Below are 19,266 nucleotides of genomic sequence, written 5' to 3'. Positions count from 1 at the left end.
GTTTGATTCCCCACTCCTCCACTTGCACCTGGCTGGATGACCTTGGACAAGCTGTAGTTCTGATAAGAGCTGTTCTTGGAAAAAGAGCAGTTTCTATCAAGAGCTCTCTCAGCCCCACCGACCTCACAGGGTGTCTGTTGTGGGGAGGGAAAGGGAGAGGAGTTTGTAAGCCACTCTGAGACTCCGAGTGAAGGGTGGGCTATAAATCCAATCTCCTCCTCCTCCTCCAATACCCGCTTAGCACCGTCTGCTTCCAAGAATCTGGTCTTTAATGGGGGTGGGGGAGAACCAGCCAACTGGATTCAGTGCTTTAACACACAAGTGAAGGGTGGGCTGTAAATCCAATCTCCTCCTCCTCCAACACCTGCTTAGCACTGTCTGCTTCCAAGAATCTGGTCTTTATGGGGGTGGGGGAGAACCAGCCGACTGGATTCAGTGCTTTAACACACGCTGAAATATTGAAGCACCCTGCTGGCAGGTTATTGGGGAGTGAAGAGGACTAATGGAGTTAAATTTCACAAAGGTTTCAGTCGGGTCGATCAGCTGATGGACTCGGTCGGCGCAGGGTTCTGTGTAGCCCGCACAAGCCAGCCTGTCCTGACAGAAACAGTTTTAAGAGCATTCAGCAGGGTGCACAAGGGCATGTGTCGTGTGCCACCTCCTGTATACCAGGATTGATAACTTGAGCAAACACCGTAGTCAGTGCTTCTTTCAGAAGTAGTGCTACCCAAGTCACGTGGCTGGAAAATGAGGCACGGGGGGTTATGCTTTGGGACAAACGGTTGGCTTGTGGTTTGATGGGCGGGGGAGGGCTGTTCTTCTTCAAGCGGTGTTACGATGGCAGAATGCCAAGTTCCCACCAAGCTGGATAGGCAAGAGCTGATTGATCTTCTTCGTGGGTTATGCTTTGGGACAAACGGTTGGCTTGTGGTTTGATGGGCGGGGGAGGGCTGTTCTTCTTCAAGCGGTGTTACGATGGCAGAATGCCAAGTTCCCACCAAGCTGGATAGGCAAGAGCTGATTTTTTTTGCTTGTATGTGTATTGGGGAAAACCAGTCTCTCACTTTAAGTGAACCCCTTTTCTGTCCCCGTCCCCTCACTTTGGTCCCACTTCTGTTTTACTTGTGAGCTCTTTTTAAGGCCCGTGCATTGAGCTGCTGTTGATTTCCCACCAAGCTTGATCTCCAGGCTTCAACATTTGCAGGAGGGCGAGGGAAAATCCTGATCTAGCTCTCGGACTCCGTTGAGCCAGTTTGGTGTAGTGTTGAGGAGCACGGAGTCTAATCTGGGAGAACCAGGTTTGAGTCCCCCACGCCTCCACATGCAGCTGCTGGTGTCACCTTGGGTCAATCACAAGGTCTCTCAGAGCTGTTCTCTCAGGAGCAGTCCTCGAAAGAGCTCTCTCAGCCCCACCTACCTCACAGGCAGTGTTCCCTCTAAGCTGAGTTAGTGCGAGTTGGCTCAGTTTTTTAGCCTCCATCTCACAGATTTTGGTCTTAGCTCAGGAAGGATGGCTCCAAAACAAACTAATTTATGCAGTAGCCAAATGGCTTGCTCACAACTTTAATTCCAGTAGCTCACAAAGTAGAATTTTTGCTCACAAGACTCCACAATTTACAGGGAGCATTGCTCACATGGTGTCTGTTGTGAGGAGGGGAAGGGAAAGGCGTTTGTTAGCTGCCCTGAGACTCCTTCGGGCAGTGAAGGGCGGGGTATAAATCCATTCTCTTCTTTTTCAACAGTCTCTGGATTTAAAACATGAAGTTTTGGCAAGCGCAGATGCTTGTCACAAAACATTATGTAATTATGGGTAAGAATAGTGAAGGAACTGTGTTTTTGTGTGTGTTTATCTCTTTTGGTTCTTCTCTCTAATGTTTAAAACATTTTAAGTAAAGCCAATAAGAAGGAAGGAGGGGTTAAGTGAAAAAATCTAGTTGGTATAGTTGTTCTATAGGGTGATAGTTGTTTTCAATAATATCATTATTATCATTTTTATTAGTATATATATAAATTGTTTTGGTGTTAATGTAGGGGTTTTTTTGTGTATATATATATTTCCTTAGAGATTAAAATAAAGTGGAGTTCAATATTGCAGAATATTAGTGATGTGATCCTAAATAACCCAGAAGAAAAGCAAAGGGATAGAAAGACAGATTGTTATTCTCAAGATGTCTAAAAACAATGTGATTATGTTAAAATCCATAACGAATTGTTACAGTGTTGAAAGTACATGTGAAAATCTTTAAAGCTATAATTTATGTAAAAGAAAAGGCAAATTATTTAACAAATGATTTATTGTTTGATGCTGTGTTGGATATAAGATTACGGTGTTTCTTTTCTTTTTCTTTGGAAAACCAATAAAAAGAATTTTTTTAAAAACAGGAAAAAAACCATTTGTCTAAATAATTGTATATATGATACCGCAAAAGAGATTTTATTTGTTGTTTGTGCTGTTTCACAACAAATGGGATTTGCTGCAAAGTTCTGTACCTGAGAGGCATAAGCAGCAGACCTAACCAGTGCACGTTTGTTCTGTTTGTTTTTCTAGATCCTACGGTTCTGACAGTGAAAGCGATCGCAGTTACTCTAACTACCGAAGCCCGAGCGAAAGTAGCCGATACAGCTGAAAGTGGACTCCTGAAAATGTGGATTGTATCGAGCGATAGTTTCGTCTTTACATCAATATCGTGTAAAGAACTGTCTCACACCCACCCCGTGCTCAGAGTAAAAATGATGGATGCCTGATGACGTGCGGCCTTAACTTTGAGCAAAGCTGTTCTTTTCTTGCACAGTTATACTCTTCCTGGACTTGGACTTCCGGGCCAGGAGGCTGCATTCTATGCGGATTGGCTGGTCTCGTGACTTGAGAAGAGTTGTCTGCTGTATCAAAATAATCCCTTGGGGGACAGCAGGTGGTTCCTGGCCTATTCTCAGAAAAATGCTGGTAACTATGGAACTGTGAAGAATATTACTATTAAAAGGCTACCTTCTGTGTAGTTAATTTGAAAGTTTCTCTTACGCATCAACGCCTCAGCCCCGCAGTGTCCTGGACTTACACGATATAACCTGATAGGCATCCTTTGCTCTCTCGTGTGAACTGAGGCGGATCCTCTGTCTTAACCCGGCCCATTTTCTTTCTATTGGACCTTTTCACTGCAGAGGCAATTCCAGGGTGAGCTTTCTCACGTGACGCAAAACGTCACACTTCAGTTCAGGGGCTGGGCTTACGACTGTTACTTGAACCCATTGTAATGTGTATGCCGCTTGTTAATATTCCCAAATTGATACTAGATGGCTCCTTTTCAGTTTGGTATCAATCGAGGAATGACATCATTGTTACTGTCTGCAGTTGTTTTAAAAAAAACAAAAGACTCTGACACGGTTAGTCGTAAGGTCTACTCCCACCCGGGTGCAGTTTCCTCGAGGACCTTTAACGCGAAACTCGTTGGAACAAGCGCGACTCGAACCCGAGAGCTGCCATTGGGTTTTGCTGCCATCCGCTGGTTTAAGGTGGCCATCTGGTGGAAACGGGCTAGTACTGTACAGCTGTTTACAGTAGCCATGAAAGTAGACGTAGGAGTGCATTCTCAGCGTTCTGTACCAAAAAGACATTCTGTGCTCATAGCTGTAAATCGGTTTAGCAAAACGCATTTTCAAGTTGGAGGCACTGATTTTTTCCCCCCACCCCCAGTGCTCCAATTCAGAATTTCAGAAAATATACAGCTTTCGTACTGAATAATTACTCGGGGTGAGGGGTTTAAATTTTTTTTAGCAGAAATAGTTCTCTCATAGCGCGCGTCTGGTAGCACAGGGAGATGCCGCTCATAACTGTAGCGGCGATAACTGAGTTTGTTAACGTTCTATGATTTTGAGATGCCGTACATTTCTTAGGTGTTAAAAAAGGAAATCTTTTGCCAAGCACCAAAAGCTGAAAATTTTTAAAGATGTGCTTCTCCCCCCCCCCCTTGCGATTGAAATACGAATCATTAAGTATCGGATACTGGTCATTAGGTGTTACGCTTTGAAAAACACCTCAGGTGACTAAAACGAAGACCTCTTCCTCCTCTGTTTGTCCCTTACGCGTGAGGTTTAAGTTGAGCACATGTGGCGTTTTGGCCCAACGGAACTGAAATGACTAAAGACTGGATGGCTAATTGCTACAGACGTGGCCTCCTCCGGCACTTTATCCTAAGTATCGGCCGACCCTCTTTCAAGGGCAATTCTGCCTAAAGGAGGGGGAACCCTCAGATTTTGTATTCATTATTTTGTAAGCAATGAATATGTTTAAACTGCCATAAATCCTCGTATGTGTTCCATTGATTGCACGCTGTGTGTGTGTGTCCATTTTCTTTAATAACTCGCAAAACGGGATTGTACCGGTTGCAATTCCTGTGAGGTCCTGTCTCTTAATGTAATGGTGTTTCTCCAGCTAGTGAAGTTGAACACAATGTGCACATATAAGGTTGAGGATTTTAAGATGCTTTTAATTGCAGTCTGAACGCCCACAGCTCTGAGGGCCACTGTAGTGGTTTAGAGTTACCAGAGTAGGACCTGGGTTCAAATCACTACCCTGCCATAAAGTTCACCAGGTGCCCTTGGGCCAATCAGCCTCAGCCTACCTCAGAGGGTTGTGAGGATAATTTTTTAAAAATTTATATCTGGCCTTTCTCCCCAGTGGGGACCCAGAGTGGTTTACGTCATTCTCCTCTCCTCTGTTTTATCCTCACAAGAGCCCTATGAGGTAGATTAGGCCAAGAGTGTGTGTCTGACCCAAGTCCGCCCAGCACACTTCCATGGCAGAGTGGGGATTCATAAGAACACGAGAAGCCAATCTTGGATCAGGCCAGTGGCCCATCCAGTCCAACACTCAGTGTCACACAGTGGCCAAAAATACCAGGTGCCCTCAGGAGGTTCATCAGTGGGGCCAGGACATTGGAAGCCCTCCCACTGTTGCCCCCCACCCCAAGCACCAAGAATACAGAGCACCACTTGCCCCAGCCTGAGAGTTCCTATCTATACCTTCTGGCTAAGAGCCACTGTTCGAAAGCCAGTTTGGTGTAGTGGTTAAGTGTGCGGACTCTAATCTGGGAGAACCGGGTTTGATTCCCCACTCCTCCACTTGCACCTGTGGATGTGACCTTGGGTCAGTCACAAGCTCTGGCACAGCTGTCCTTGAAAAAGAGCAGTTTGTGTCAGAGTTCTCTCAGCCCCGCCTACCTCACGGGGTGTCTGTTGTGGGGAGGGGGAGGGAAAGGAGTTTGTAAGCCGCTCTGAGACTCCAAGTGAAGGGCGGGATATAAATCCAAATCTCTTCTCTCTCTTCTCTTCACTGATGGATCTCTGCTCAGTATGTTTATAAGAACATAAGAGAAGCCAATGTTGGATCAGACCAGTGGCCCATCCAGTTCAACACTGTGTCACACAGTGGCCAAAACTACCAGGTGCCATCAGGAGGTCCAGCAGTGGGGCCAGGACATTAGAAGCCCTCCCACTGTTGCCCCCCCCCAGCACCAAGAACAGAGCATCACTTGCCCCAGACCAAGCGTACCCGTCATCTTTATAGAAGATAAATTGGAACATCTGGAGCACTTTATATCTGTAATTCTGTGATGATGTAAAATGTTTTAAATGGTTTTAATTATGTTTTATATGTTGGCTTATGCCTGACTGTGAGCCGCCCTGAGCCCGCTTCACGGGGAAGGGCGGGTTATAAATTGATCTTATAAATATTAAATAAATAAATATCTATACCTTGTGGCCAATAGCCACCGATGGACCTCAGCTCCATAGGTTTATCCATAAGAACATAAGAGAAGCCAATGTTGGATCAGGCCAATGGCCCATCCAGTCCGACACTGTGTCGCACAGTGGCCAAAAATACCAGGTGCTATCAGGAGGTCCAGCAGTGGGGCCAGGACACTAGAAGCCCTCCCACTGTTGCCCCCCCCCCCCAAGCACCAAGAATACAGAGCATCATTTGCCCCAGACCGAGCGTTCCTATCTATACCTTGTGGCTAAGAGCCACCGATGGACTTCTGTTCCAGATGTTTATCCAATTCCCTCTTGAAGCTGTCCATGATTGTAGCCGCCACCACCTGCTGTGGCCGTGAATTCCATGTGTTAATCACTCTTTGGGTGAAGGAGGACTTCCTTTCATTGGTTCTAACCCGACCGCTCAGCAATTTCATGGAATGCCCACGAGTTCTTGTATTGTTAAAGGGAGGAAAGTCCTCCTTTCTCGACCTGCTCTATCCCATGCATAATCTTATAAACCTCGATCATGTCAGTCCTCAACCATCGTTTCTCCAAGCTACAGAGCCCCCAGCGCTTTAACCTTTCTTCATAGGGAAAGTGTTCAAACTCTTTATCATTCGAGTTGCCCTTTTCTGCACTTTTTCCAATGCTATAATATCCTTTTTGAGTTGTGGTGACCAGAACTGTACACAGTATTCCAGATGAGGACGTACCATCGATTTATACAGGGGCATTATGGTACTGGCTGATTTGTTTTCAGTTCCCTTCCTAATAATCCTGAGCATAGCGTTGGCCTTTTTTATTGCAGATCCTAGCCACTACACCCTGCTGGCTCTCAAGCAAAGGGGGAAACCACGTTCATTGACCTAAGCTCTTTAGAGGGACCTAGATGCCTTTTCATAGCACTCTGAAGCATCTGCTCAGCATAGCGTTGGCCTTTTTTATTGCAGATCCTAGCCACTACACCCTGCTGGCTCTCAAGCAAAGGGGGAAACCACGTTCATTGACCTAAGCTCTTTAGAGGGACCTAGATGCCTTTTCATAGCACTCTGAAGCATCTGCTCTCACATTTTTCTGAGCTGTGGGGTGGTTTGGGGATAGCGCGAGGCTTTCCTTTTTGAAGCCAAGTCTTCAGAAGGCCTCTCCCCTTCACAGAGCAACCTCAACTGCTCTTTGGAGCCCAGTCCGGGCCTTGGTGGGAGAGTCGCTGTGGTGGTGATATAAATAAAACCGAGCAGATGAGCTCTGCAGAAGAGTATTTGCGTCTCTGCAAATCTGCTCTCGAAAGTAAAGCAATTTCCTTTTTATGAGCGTGGTGGATGGATGATAATTCACCGCCCTGATTGGAACGGTGCCCGTTTCATGACTCCGCACAGTGCTTGCCCTAGAATCGCTTTAAACGCAGCCGCAAGATACTTGTGGGGAGGCAGCATCCTCCCACCACCACCTTTGCTCCATTCCCTCCCCCCCCTTCTGAGAGTCACTTTGGTATAGTGGTTCAGTGCGCAGACTCTAATCTGGGAGAATTGGGTTGGATTCCCCACTCCTCCACTCGCACCTGGCTAGATGACCTTGGGCAAGCTGTAGCTCTGATAAGAGCTGTTCTTGAAAAAGAGCAGTTTGTGTCAGAGCTCTCTCAGCCCCACCTCCCTCCCAGGATGTCTGTTGTGGGGAGGGGAAGGGGATTGTAAGCCACTCTGAGACACCTTTGGGTAGTGAAGGGCAGGGTAGAAATCCAATCTTCTCCCCCTCCTCCTCCTCTTCTTCCTGCCTCGCTCGGGTCATGCAAACGTCCTTGATTGAGTCGACCCGTCCCATATTGGGTCTTTTCCTAGCATTATTGTCTTTTCCTGTGAGACTTGTCTTCTCACAATGCAATCAAAGTATACTAGCCTTACAATGCGATCAAAGTACACTAGTTCTGATAAGAGCTGTTCTTGGAAAAGAGCAGTTTTTGTCAAAGCTCTCTCAGCCCCGCCTACCTCACAGGGTGTCTGTTGTGGGCAGGGGAAGGGAAAGGAGTTTGCAAGCCGCTCAGACACCTTTGGGTAGTGAAGGGCAGAGTATAAATCCAATCTCTTCTTCTCTAGCAGTGTTTCCCCAAAAGATTTTTCTGCAACCCTACGGGGTCCCCAAGTATGGAGAAAAATCTTTCTTTCAGCTTAGGCCAGAGATCCATGGGTTTAGGTGTCCACAGTTTTGCCCACACTTCATAAATCGATATATATCTGAAAATACTTGGTCAAGATTTTATAAATGGTTCGAAGAGTGCAAGAAATAAAATGTACAGACTCATAAAGCATTACAAGGACTTACAAACTATAATCTTTTATATATACAGTGAGATAAGGTGAAATGGATACAAATAAGTCAAAATTAGGTATGAGTTTTGTTAACAAGAAAATGTAAGAATACTTGGATACCGACATTATATGTTTGTTCGATTTTAACAATAAAAGTTTTGAAAAAGAAATCGATATATAGATATTGTCATCTACCAGGTGTGCTTAGGAGGAGATTGGATTCAGAAGTATACCTCACTTCAGCAGTAAAAGAGTGATATTCAATCTGCACACTATTTATTATTCTGATTTATACCCCGCGAGCATGCTCAGGGTTATTGCAACTGAGAGAGCTCTTGACAGAAACTGCTCTTTTTCAAGGACAGCTCTTATCAGAACTATGGCTTGTCCAAGGTCATCCAGCCAGGTGCAAGTGGAGGAGTGGGGAATCAAACCCGGTTCTCCCAGATTAGAGTCCGCGCCCTTAACCACTACACCAAACACCAAATTTAGGTCTTGCAAGAGACTATCCTCTGCAAAGTACCGTTAAAAGAAATCCCTCACCACACCTTTGGTGTAGTGGTTAAGTGTGCAGATTCTAATCTGGGAGAATCGGGTTTGATTCCCCACTCCTCTGCATGCAGCTGCTGGATGACCTTGGGCAAGCCATAGTTCTGTCAGAGCTGTCCTTGAAAGGGCAGTTCTTGAAAGAGCTCTCTCAGCCCCACCTACCTCCCAGGGTGTCTGTTGTGGGGAGGGGAAGGGAAAGGAGAGACTGTAAGCTGCTCTGAAACTCCGAGTGAAGGATGGGGGTATAGATCCAATCTCCTCCTCCTCCAACATTACACAAGTCCAGAATTTTATCTTCCCTGTGAATGAAATGTGTCTGTTTGCTATCCTTCCTGCCACTAGCAAAGGGCACTTTCAGTATTGGATTGTAAGCTTTTGATTGGGGTCACACTTTTTCAAAAAAATAACTTTGTACAGCAGCTATTTCTAGGTGTGTAATAAATAGCTCCCCTGACCTGGGTGGCCCAGGCTAACCAGATCTCGGAAGCTAAGCAGGGTCGGTCCCGGTTAGTACTTGGATGGGAGACCACCAAAGGAGTTCAGGGTTGCTGCGCTGAGGCAGGCAATGGCTAGCCCCAGTTTATCATATCTTGGGAGCTACACAGGGTCAGTCCTGGTTAGAACTTGGATGGGAGGCCACCAAAGAAGTTCAGGGGTTGCTGTACAGAGGCAGGCACTGTTCATCAGTTCTCAGAACTGAAGTTCATCAGCTCTTGGAAGCTAAGCATCATCAGTCCTGGTTAGAACTTGGATGGGAGGCCACCAAAGAAGTTCAGGGGTTGCTGTACAGAGGCAGGCACTGTTCATCAGTTCTCAGAACTGAAGTTCATCAGCTCTTGGAAGCTAAGCGTCATCGGTCCTGGTTAGAACTTGGATGGGAGGCCACCAAAGAAGTTCAGGGGTTGCTGGGCAGAGGCAGGCACTGTTCATCAGTTCTCAGAACTGAAGTTCATCAGCTCTTGGAAGCTAAGCGTCATCAGTCCTGGTTAGAACTTGGATGGGAGGCCAACAAAGAAGTTCAGGGGTTGCTGGGCAGAGGCAGGCACTGTTCATCAGATCTCGGAACTGAAGTTCATCAGCTCTTGGAAGCTAAGCGTCATCAGTCCTGGTTAGAACTTGGATGGGAGGCCAACAAAGAAGTTCAGGGCTTGCTGTACAGAGGCAGGCAGTGGCTAACGCAAGTTCATCAGCTCTCGGAAGCTAAACAGCGTCAAGTCCTGGTTAGAACTTGGATGGGAGACCACCAAAGAGGTCCAGGGTTGCTATGCAGAAACAGGCAATGGCTAGCCGGAGCGCGTCGCATCTCGGAAGCAAAGCATGCTCGATCAGCCTTTATCAGTATTTGGATGGGAGGCCACCGAGGAAGTCCAGGGTCGCTACGCAGAGGCAGGCAAGGGCAAACCCACCTCTGAATGTGTCTTGCCTTGAACACTCTACAGGGTCGCCAGAAGTCAGCCGCAACTTGTCCTCGCTTTCCACCACCAGTGGATAACTCATTGTATCAATTTAAATGCAGCCTAGTGGATCGAGTGTGTCGCATGACGGAGTGAGCTCCCATCTCTAGTTCTAGCTCCTGCCAACCTAGCAGTTCGAAAGCAAGAAATTCTGGAAACAGCCTTTTCACTCTATCATCCATAGTATGCAGTCTGATGACAACTTTAAGGAATATGTTGTACGACCTTCAGAGAATGGACCTTTTGCTAGTCCAAATGGGAGACGTTTCCTGGTATTTTTGGCCACTGTGTGACGGAGTGTTGGCCTGGATGGAAACAAGAACCTGTCGTGAGAACGGTTCAAGGAGGCCACATTTTCAAATCTGTCCACAAGCATATGGGACATTTAGAGTCTGGAGACGGATCTGTTGCCATTGCCTGACGCAGTCTGCTTGTACCAGAATTTGGCGAAAAGCCATCTGATCCAAAGCCATCTGATGCTGGTGCCATATTCTGCAAATGAAAAAGAAGTTATCGTCAATGTATGCTTGACTTCAACTGTTGCTGTTCAAAAGCAGTGCTATTTTATTTTCTCCCTACAGCTAGAAAGATTAACATAAGAACATAAGAGAAGCCAATGTTGGATCAGGCCAAAGGCCCATCCAGCCCAACACTCTGTGTCACACAGTGGCCAGAAATACCAGGTGCCATCAGGACGTCCAGCAGTGGGGCCAGGACACGAGAAGCCCTTCCACTGTTGACCCCCCCCCAAGCACCAAGATGACAGAGCATCACTTGCCCCAGAGCCCCTCCGGATGACCCAGAGTTCCAACGGTCACTCTCCCTCACAGACAGACGTCCACCACTCACCGGTTCAGATCGCCGGCGCCGGCGGCCGTCGGAGCCCACGGCTCGGGTGCGCCGCTCCCTCGCTCCGCACACGGACGTTCGCCGGCCCACCGGAACAATAGCGACGGCTGCGGCCGTTCCTGCCCCGGTCGAGCCGGATACGGAACCCACAGCGAAGAGCGGCGTTCCGGGTTAGCCGGTTAAAGAAAACGCCCCCGCACGGATTCCTAGAGGCACGCTTCCTCCGAGGGCCAGCCCCGGACGTGACGTCAATCTCCCCGCCTCCGGTGACGTCATCAAATAAAGAGAAATGTCAGGGACTCGAGGAGTTTCGTGTGGCGCCGTGGAAGCGGAAACAATTTTATCCCGCTCTAAGGTTTAGCATAGGAAAAGGAGTAGGACAAGGGTGTATATTGTCACCTTGCTTATTTAATATATATGCAGAGTAAAAAGGTAAAGGTTCCCTTGCTCGAAAGCCAGTCGAGTCCGACTCTAGGGTTGCGGTGCTCATCTCCGTTTCAGAGCCGAAGAACCAGCGCTGTCCGAAGACGTTTCCGTGGTCATGTGGCCGGCATGAGTAAACACCAAGGCGCACGGAACGCTGTGACCTTCCCACCAAAGTGGTCCCTATTTATCTACTTGCAGTTTCTTGCTTTCGAACTGCTAGGTTGGCAGGAGCTGGAACTAGAGACGGGAGCTCACTCCGTCATGCGGCACACTCGGGTCTCGAACTGCTGAACTACTGACCTTCCACAGCCTCCTTCCTGAGCTAGGACAAAAATGTGTGAGCCGGGGGCTAAGAAACTGTGAGCTAGCTCACACCAACTCAGCTTAGAGGGAACACTGGCTACAACCCGCTTGTGGCTCTGCACGAGGCAGGCGTGCATGGAACCTCGGGATATTCAAGCCGCGTGTAGAGGCTGCCCCCGGCGGCCATAACTTCTTAAAGAGCCCCCAAAGAGAGCTGCTGGAGCCAGAATGAGACCTCTCGCGTGTGACCGCTCGGACATCACACGCCAGAGGTGGAATCTGCCACTGGGAGTCCAAGGCCACCACCCCGGGGCTCAGGGAGGCGGGGAAACGTTTTGCGCCTGCCCCACCCGTGAGCGTTGCAGCTGCCCCACCTGAGAGCGCGTGAGCGTTGCAGCTGCCCCACCTGAGAGTGCCGGACATAACTTTTTAAAGAGCCCCCAAAGAGAGCCGCTGAAGCCGGAATGACCTCTTGAGCCACCACCCCGGGGCTCAGGGAAGTAGAAGAATGTTTCCCGCACCTCCCATAACTTTTTAAAGAGCCCCCAAGGAGAGGGGAGGGGAGCCAGAATGACCTCTCATGTGATGTCCGAGTGGCAATGCCACTCGGACATCACATGCAAGAGGTGGAATTTGCCACTAGGCATCTACAGCCACCACCCCGGGGCTCAGGGAAGTAGAGGAATGTTTCCCGCACCTCCCATAACTTTTTAAAGAGCCCCCAAGGAGAGGGGAGGGGAGCCAGAATGACCTCTCATGTGATGTCCGAGTGGCAATGCCACTCGGACATCACATGCAAGAGGTGGAATTTGCCACTAGGAGTCCACAGCCACCACCCCGGCGCTCAGGGAAGCAGGGGAACGTTTCTCTCCCCCCGAGTCGTGGCAGCGGCGGCCCAAACTTTTTAAAGAGCCCCCAAGGAGAGCTGGGAGAGCCAGAATGACCTCTCGTGTGTGATGTCCGAGTGGCAACGCCGCTCAGACATCACACGCTAGAGGTGGAATTTGCCACTAGGAGACCACAGCCACCACCCCATGGCTCAGGGAAGCAGGGGAATGTTTCTTCCCCACACACACACCACACCGCGGCCATGGCAGCTGCCTCCGATAGCGGCCATAACTTTTTAAAGATCCCCCAAGGAGAGCTGGGGGAGCCAGAATGACCTCTCCTGTGTGATGTCCGAGTGGCAACGCCGCTCGGACATCACACACAAGAGGTGGAATTTGCCACTAGGAGTCCACAGCCACCACTCCTGTGGCTCAGGGAAGCAGGGGGACGTTCCCCCCCCTCGCGCCGCAGCCATTGCAGCTGCGTCCGACAGCGGTGGCGGCCATAACTTTTTAAACCTCCCAAGGAGAGCTGGGGGAGCCAGAATGACCTCTCGCGTGTGAGAGGTGGAATTTGCACGAGGTGGAATCACACTCAAGAGGTGGAATTTGCAACTAGGAGTCCAAGGCCAACACCCCGGACCTCAGGAAGGCGGGGGAACGTTGCCGCCGTGGCCGTTGCAGCTGCCACACAGCACCGGCGGTCATAACTTTTTTAAGAGCCCCTAACCAGAGCTGGGGGAGCCAGAATGACCTCTCGCGTGTGATGTCCGGAATGCATTTGACTGTAACTCGCCCAAAATGAATTTACTACTAGCAACTGTGCTTTGTTATTGACCTATGAAGAAAAAATATGTGAGCATCAGGCTTCATTTCTACTCTTATAGTTGAGACAAAACACTGGAAATTTTCTACAAAATCTTTTTCCGAAGAAGGAACCTCGAAACGACAGAGGACATTCCGGAGCATGTCGTGAACATCATTTGCTTCGTTAATTACCACTTCTGTTTATTTGAAACTGACTGTATTTTTGTATTCCAACCTTGTAAAATAAGCATATCACTTTAGCTAATTTAAACAGCATACATTTTCAGATTTTTGCAGTACTGTATTATTTAGTTTAGCGCACTTATCACAGTAATAATCCTTGTGTAGTGTAATATCCATATACTGTGCACCATACTCTGTTTGCTTTACTCTGGAGAAGTGGGCAGTTGCAGACAGGATACAATTCAACAAAGATAAATGCACAGTATTACCTCTGGGCCACAAAAATGTCAAGCACAAATACTGGATGGGGGATACGTTTCTGGGGAGTAGTGTATGTGAAAGAGATCTTGGGGTAAGGGTGGACTGTAAACTGCATATGAGCAGTCAGTGTGATGTGGTGGCAAAAAAAGGCAAATTCAGTCTTGGATTGTATTAAAAGGGCTCTGGCATCGAAATTGCAGGAGGTCATGGCCCCTCCTGCACCTGGAGTACTGAGTGCAGTTCTGGAGGCCTCACTTCAAAAAGGATGTGGGCAAAATCGAGAGGGTGCAGAAGAGAGCGACGAGGATGATCAGGGGTCTGGAGACTGAGCCCTACGAGGAAAGGCTAAGGGCCCCGGGAATGTTTAGTCTGGAGGAGAGGAGATTGAGGGGGGCATGATTGCTCTCTTTCAATATTTCAAAAGCTGCCATTTGGAAGAGGGCAAGGAGCTGTTCCAGTTGGCAGCAGAGGAGAGGACCCGAAGCAATGGGTTTAAATGACATGCAGAAAGGTATTGGCTGGATATTAGGACAGAAAGGTATCAACTGGATATTAGGAAAAACGTCTTCACAGAGTGGTCCAAAGGTGGAATCAGCTGCCTAGGGAGGTAGTGAGCTCCCCTTCACTGACAGCTTTCAAGATGAGGCTGGACGACTATTTGTCAGAGATGCTTTAGGCTGGGCCTGCATTGGGCAGGGGGTTGGACTAGATGGTCTCTATGGACCCTTCCAATTCTATGATCAGCCTAGAGCATCCCTGACAAGTGTTTGTCCAGCCACGGCTTCAAGACTGCCAGGGAAGGGGAGCTCACCACCTCCCTAGGCAGCCGATTCCACTGTTGCACAGCTCTTACTGTAGAAAACTGTTTCCTAATATCCACCCGGTACCTTCCTGCCCTTAATTTGAACCCATTCTGGCGAGTCCTCTCCTCTGCTGGTCACAGGAACAGCTCCCTGCCCTTCTCTAAGTGACAGCCCTTCAGATACTTCAAGAGAGCGATCCTGTCCCCCCTCAGCCTCCTCTTCTCCAGACTGAACATCCCCAAAGTCTGTCAGCCTTTCCTCACAGGACTTGAACTCCAGGCCCCTGATCACCCTCATCACTCTCCTCTGCCCAAGTGACCCAGAAATGAAGTCAAATTTGGCTTCTTCCATGAGAGTTTTTGCCCAAATACCAGACCGTCACTCTGATGTCCCGGACGTGATGACGTCACTTCCAGGTCACGGCGGCCATGCTGTTAACACGTCACATGGGCCGTGACGTTGACATGTTTCTGCACATCAGATGGCTCTTCCTCTTTTTCGTGGTAAGTTCCTCAACGCCTGCCAGCTGACCAGTGGTGGAGAGGTTGGGCCTGACAGTGGGGGACCTCCCTCCACCGGGGTGTCTGGTAACCCTACTCTCAGCCCTCTCTCTAATATGGCAAAGCCTACCTGCCTGCCTTACAGGGTTGTTGTAAGAACCACAATGTACACAAAGGCATTGGAACACTGCATGTGTTATATACGTCCTGAACAATGCTTCCTCTAAGCTGTGGAGTCTGGATTTGTGCCTCTGAACGTGGAGGTTCCCCTAGCCAAATCGCTCACTCACAACTTTAATGCCAGTCGCTCACAAAGTAGAATTGTTGCTCACAAGACTCCATAGCTTAGAGGGAGCATTGGTCACCATGGCTAGTAACCACTGACAAACGTATCCTCCAGGAATCTATCTAGCCCCCTTTTAAAGCTGCCTATTCCTGTGGCCATCACTACATCCTCTGGCAGCGACTTCCACATTTTAATTACTGTCTGTGACAAATAACATTTCCTTTTGTCCACCTTGAACCTACTGCCTATCAACTTCATTGGATGCCCTAGAGTTCTAATATTTCGGTAGAAGGAGAAGTTCTCTTTGTACACTCTCTCCACAAGGCTCATAGTGTAAGAAGCGAATCATGGGGTCTATGTTGAAATGACTGAAATCAGGTTCCACTCACACAGCCGACAAACTGAAGAAGTCAAAGGAAATGCATCTTCCAAGTATCTAGAACGGGCGCCTTTGCAAAGGCTGTTTGGAAAATGTTATGACTATGTGGACTCCTCCTATCAAGTTACACTGACTACATGGACTTTACGTCTTCAAATATTGCATCTTATGCATTATTATAGTTACAGTATACATTAATGTTGCTGTTGTGACACCACCAACCTTATGATTATTTAATATACTATTTTGGCAATCTTTGATGGTGTTTTCTACTAGTGGAATTTGTATATTTGGGACTCCTGTGACACTAGTCTTTTTCTCTTCTTGTTTGGATTTACTTCTAGACATGGCAGTGTATGGAAGCAGCACATGCTTCTCCTTTCACTTTTAGATGGTTAATTTGAAATAGACACTCTAAATGGTTTCAGCTCCACCCCCGTGAATTGTTTCAGCAGAAGACCTGGGAGTTTTTTCCTTTTTCTTTAAGAACTCCACAGCTGCAAACAATAATTAGCTACTTGGCCTTGAGTGGAGGGGCAGACAGTTTAGTATCGGATGTCTTTCTTTAGAGAAACTTAACTTATTTTCGAGGCTATGGGGGGCGAGGGAGCATGAAACTCTGTGAAAGTCGGTATGTTTGATACTCACCAGGGGTCATTTCGTAGAAAAACAAGTGAAGGAGCTCATTAGCAGAACTCGTTCGCATAACTTATTTGCATATGCCACACCCCCTGACATCACCGGAAGTGTGTCAGAAGGCAACACCCACACTGCAACTTACCTGGCTGCTTCTTGCTCCTCGTGGCCCGGGGCTGCTGGGAGCAGGGGGCGGGGCTTGTTGCATGTGCCAGCCTCCTGGGCTCTTTATTGCCGGAGCTCCGCTCCTGTGCGCTCCTGCAGGGAATGACCCCTGATACTCACTGCTATGGTGCAGTGATTAGTAACTTTTCTTTTGCAATCCTCTTCAATAAATTCTGTTGAACCTTTCAAGACCTGAACTGCGGAGCAGCGTTGTTAATGGGTGCCTCCCTCCCTTTTCCCAGTGGCGAACCGGAGACTGGAGAGGTGAGCTTTTCAAGCGAAAGGTGCTGGAGGAGCTGATAAAGAGAAACAAGTTGCTCTTTGCCAGCTCGTGACCCTGAGCCCTACCAGGCTTTGGCAGAAGGACCGAGAGTGTGATTCCCGGTTCACACAGGCAGGGACTTTCCTAACCTGTGGAATGCATTCCATTTGGGCTTAAATTAGTGTGATTTTAAATATCTTCCATGCATCCGCTAGGGATTGGGCTCTCTTGCGTTTCCCCTTTAGCTTCCTTTTTGCCATTCCCCTCATTTTTGTAAAGTTCCCTCTTTTGAAATGAAATGTTACCGTTTTGGACTTTAGGGGTAACTGTCCATTGACTTGAATGATGAATGTAATAGTATGGTGGTCACTGTTCTCCAGCTGGTGTAACAAACCTCTACATCTCTCAGCAGACCCTGCTCAGAACCACGATCACCGCCCCTCTAGTTGGCTCTGCGAATAACTGTTCCAGTGCGCATGAAGAATGAGCAGTGACTCACGAAAGCTCATACCCTGCCACAAGTGTTGTTAGCCTGTGAGGTGCCTCTTTCGAGAGCCAGTTTGGTGGTGTGGTTAAGTGAGCAGACTCTAATCTGGGAGAACCGGGTTTGATTCCCCACGCCTCCACTCGCAGCTGCTGGATGACCTTGGGCCAGCCGTAGTTCTGATAAGAGCTGTCCTTGAAAAAGAGCAGTTTCTGTCAGAGCTCTCTCAGCTCCACCTACCTCACAGGGTGTCTGTTGTGGGGAGGGGAAGGGAAAGGAGTTTGTAAGCCACTCTGAGACTCCTTCGGGTAGTGAAGGGCAGGGTATAAACCCAATCTCTTCTTCTTCTCTGCTGCTACAAGACAAACACGGCTGATATGTTCCAGCACACAGTCATTTATGATGTCTAGGAATCTCATTTCTACTGCATGACTCGAGCACACGTTTACTCACTCAATGTTTTTTTATATTTCGTGTTTTTTTAAATTTCAATTTACAAACAAATATAAACTGTCAACTATGTAATTATTTATATTCAAAGTCATATATTCATATGGAACGCACTTAAATTTACACTGAATATATCACTTCTGTTTAAATCTGTCTTCTCCATCTATCTTCATATCTAATAACATGTTGATTATAAAGGTAAAGGTAAAGGTTTCCATTGCTCGAAAGCCAGTCGAATCCGACTCTAGGGTTGCGGTGCTCATCTCCGTTTCAAAGCCGAAGAGCCAGCGCTGTCCGAAGACGTTTCTGTGGTCATGTGGCCAGCATGACTAAATGCCAAGGCGCACAGAACGCTGTTACCTTCCCACCAAAGTGGTACCTATTTATCTACTTGCAATTTCTTGCTTTTGAACTGCTAGATTGGCAGGAGCTGGAACTAGAGACGGGAGCTCACTCCGTCATGCGGCAACTTGGGTCTCGAACTGCTGAACTACTGACCTTCCACAGCCTGCAGTTCAGCGTCTTAACCACTTGAGCCACCGCAGCTCCATGTTGATTATGAACATATATTATTACCAAATTCCATCTTCCCCAGGCTCCAACCCCAAATCACTAGGACTTTTTCATCCTGGAGTTGGCAACCTCAGCCCTATTTCTGCTTGCTCACAGAGCGCTTCCTTCTATTGCCTAGGATGCCCCTCACTGCACCAGACTTTGTATTATTCATTTCACTTATTTACTTCTGTTGCACCCTGGTTTTCTCTCCAAAGGGGACCTGGAGTGACTTACAACATTCTCCCCTTTTCTTCTGATGTTCTTTTCAGGGGAAGGCCTCGGCCTCTGTGCCCGCCAGGCAATGTTCCCTCTAAGCTGTGGAGTCCTGTGAGCAAAAATTCTACTTTGTGAGTTACTGGCATTAAAGCTGTGAGTGACTGCATAAATTAGTTTGCTCTGGAGCCGTCCTTCCTGGGCAAAGACAAAGATGCGTGAGCCAGAGGCTAAAAGACTGTGAGGTAGCTCACACTAACTCAGCTTAGAGGGAACACTGGACTATCCAATGTTCCCTCTAAGCTGTGGAGTCTTGTGAGCAAAAATTCTACTTTGTGTGAGTTACTGGCATTAAAGCTGTGAGCCAGCAATTTGGTGACTGCATAAATTACTTCGCTCTGGAGCTGTCCTTCCTGGGCGAAGACAAAGATGCGTGAGCCGGAGGCTAAAAGACTGTGAGGTAGCTCACACTAACTCAGCTTAGAGGGAACACTGAAGATAAGCAGTGCTCCCTCTAAACTGTAGAGTCTTCTGAGTAAAACTTCTACTTTGTGTGAGTTACTGGCATTAAAGCTGTGAGGAAGCAATTAGGCGACTGCATAAAATTAGTCTGCTCTGGAGCCGTTTTTTCCTGAGCGAAGACAAAAATGTGTAAGCCAGAGGCTAAAAGACTGCGAGCTAGCTCACACTAACTCAGCTTAGAGGGAACACTGCCGCCAGATCCCTCCTGGAGACTGGAATCCTTACTTTGGTCACTCTGTGCTCTGTTGTTGGCCCTCCGGAGGAACTGGCTGGCCACTATGTTAGATAGGAGGCT

General features: G+C 47.9%; 1 protein-coding gene across 1 annotated transcript in view; it reads left to right on the top strand.

The window, feature by feature from the left end:
- NKTR (natural killer cell triggering receptor) overlaps positions 1-3,971 on the top strand; it is a 41,664-nt gene extending 37,693 nt beyond the window's left edge. The window contains exon 17 of the mRNA XM_015408792.1: positions 2,549-3,971. Within this exon, the coding sequence (XP_015264278.1) occupies positions 2,549-2,627 (79 nt within the window). The 3' untranslated portion in view covers positions 2,628-3,971. The remainder of the gene's footprint in view (positions 1-2,548) is intronic.
- The last annotated feature ends 15,295 nt before the right edge of the window (positions 3,972-19,266 follow it).

The sequence above is a fragment of the Gekko japonicus genome, unplaced genomic scaffold (assembly GCF_001447785.1).
Source record: "Gekko japonicus isolate JY-2015 unplaced genomic scaffold, Gekko_japonicus_V1.1 scaffold3103, whole genome shotgun sequence".
Classification (NCBI taxonomy): Eukaryota; Metazoa; Chordata; class Lepidosauria; order Squamata; family Gekkonidae; genus Gekko; species Gekko japonicus.
Note: the sequence above shows the minus strand (reverse complement) of the source record. Positions and strands in the feature narration are given on the sequence as shown.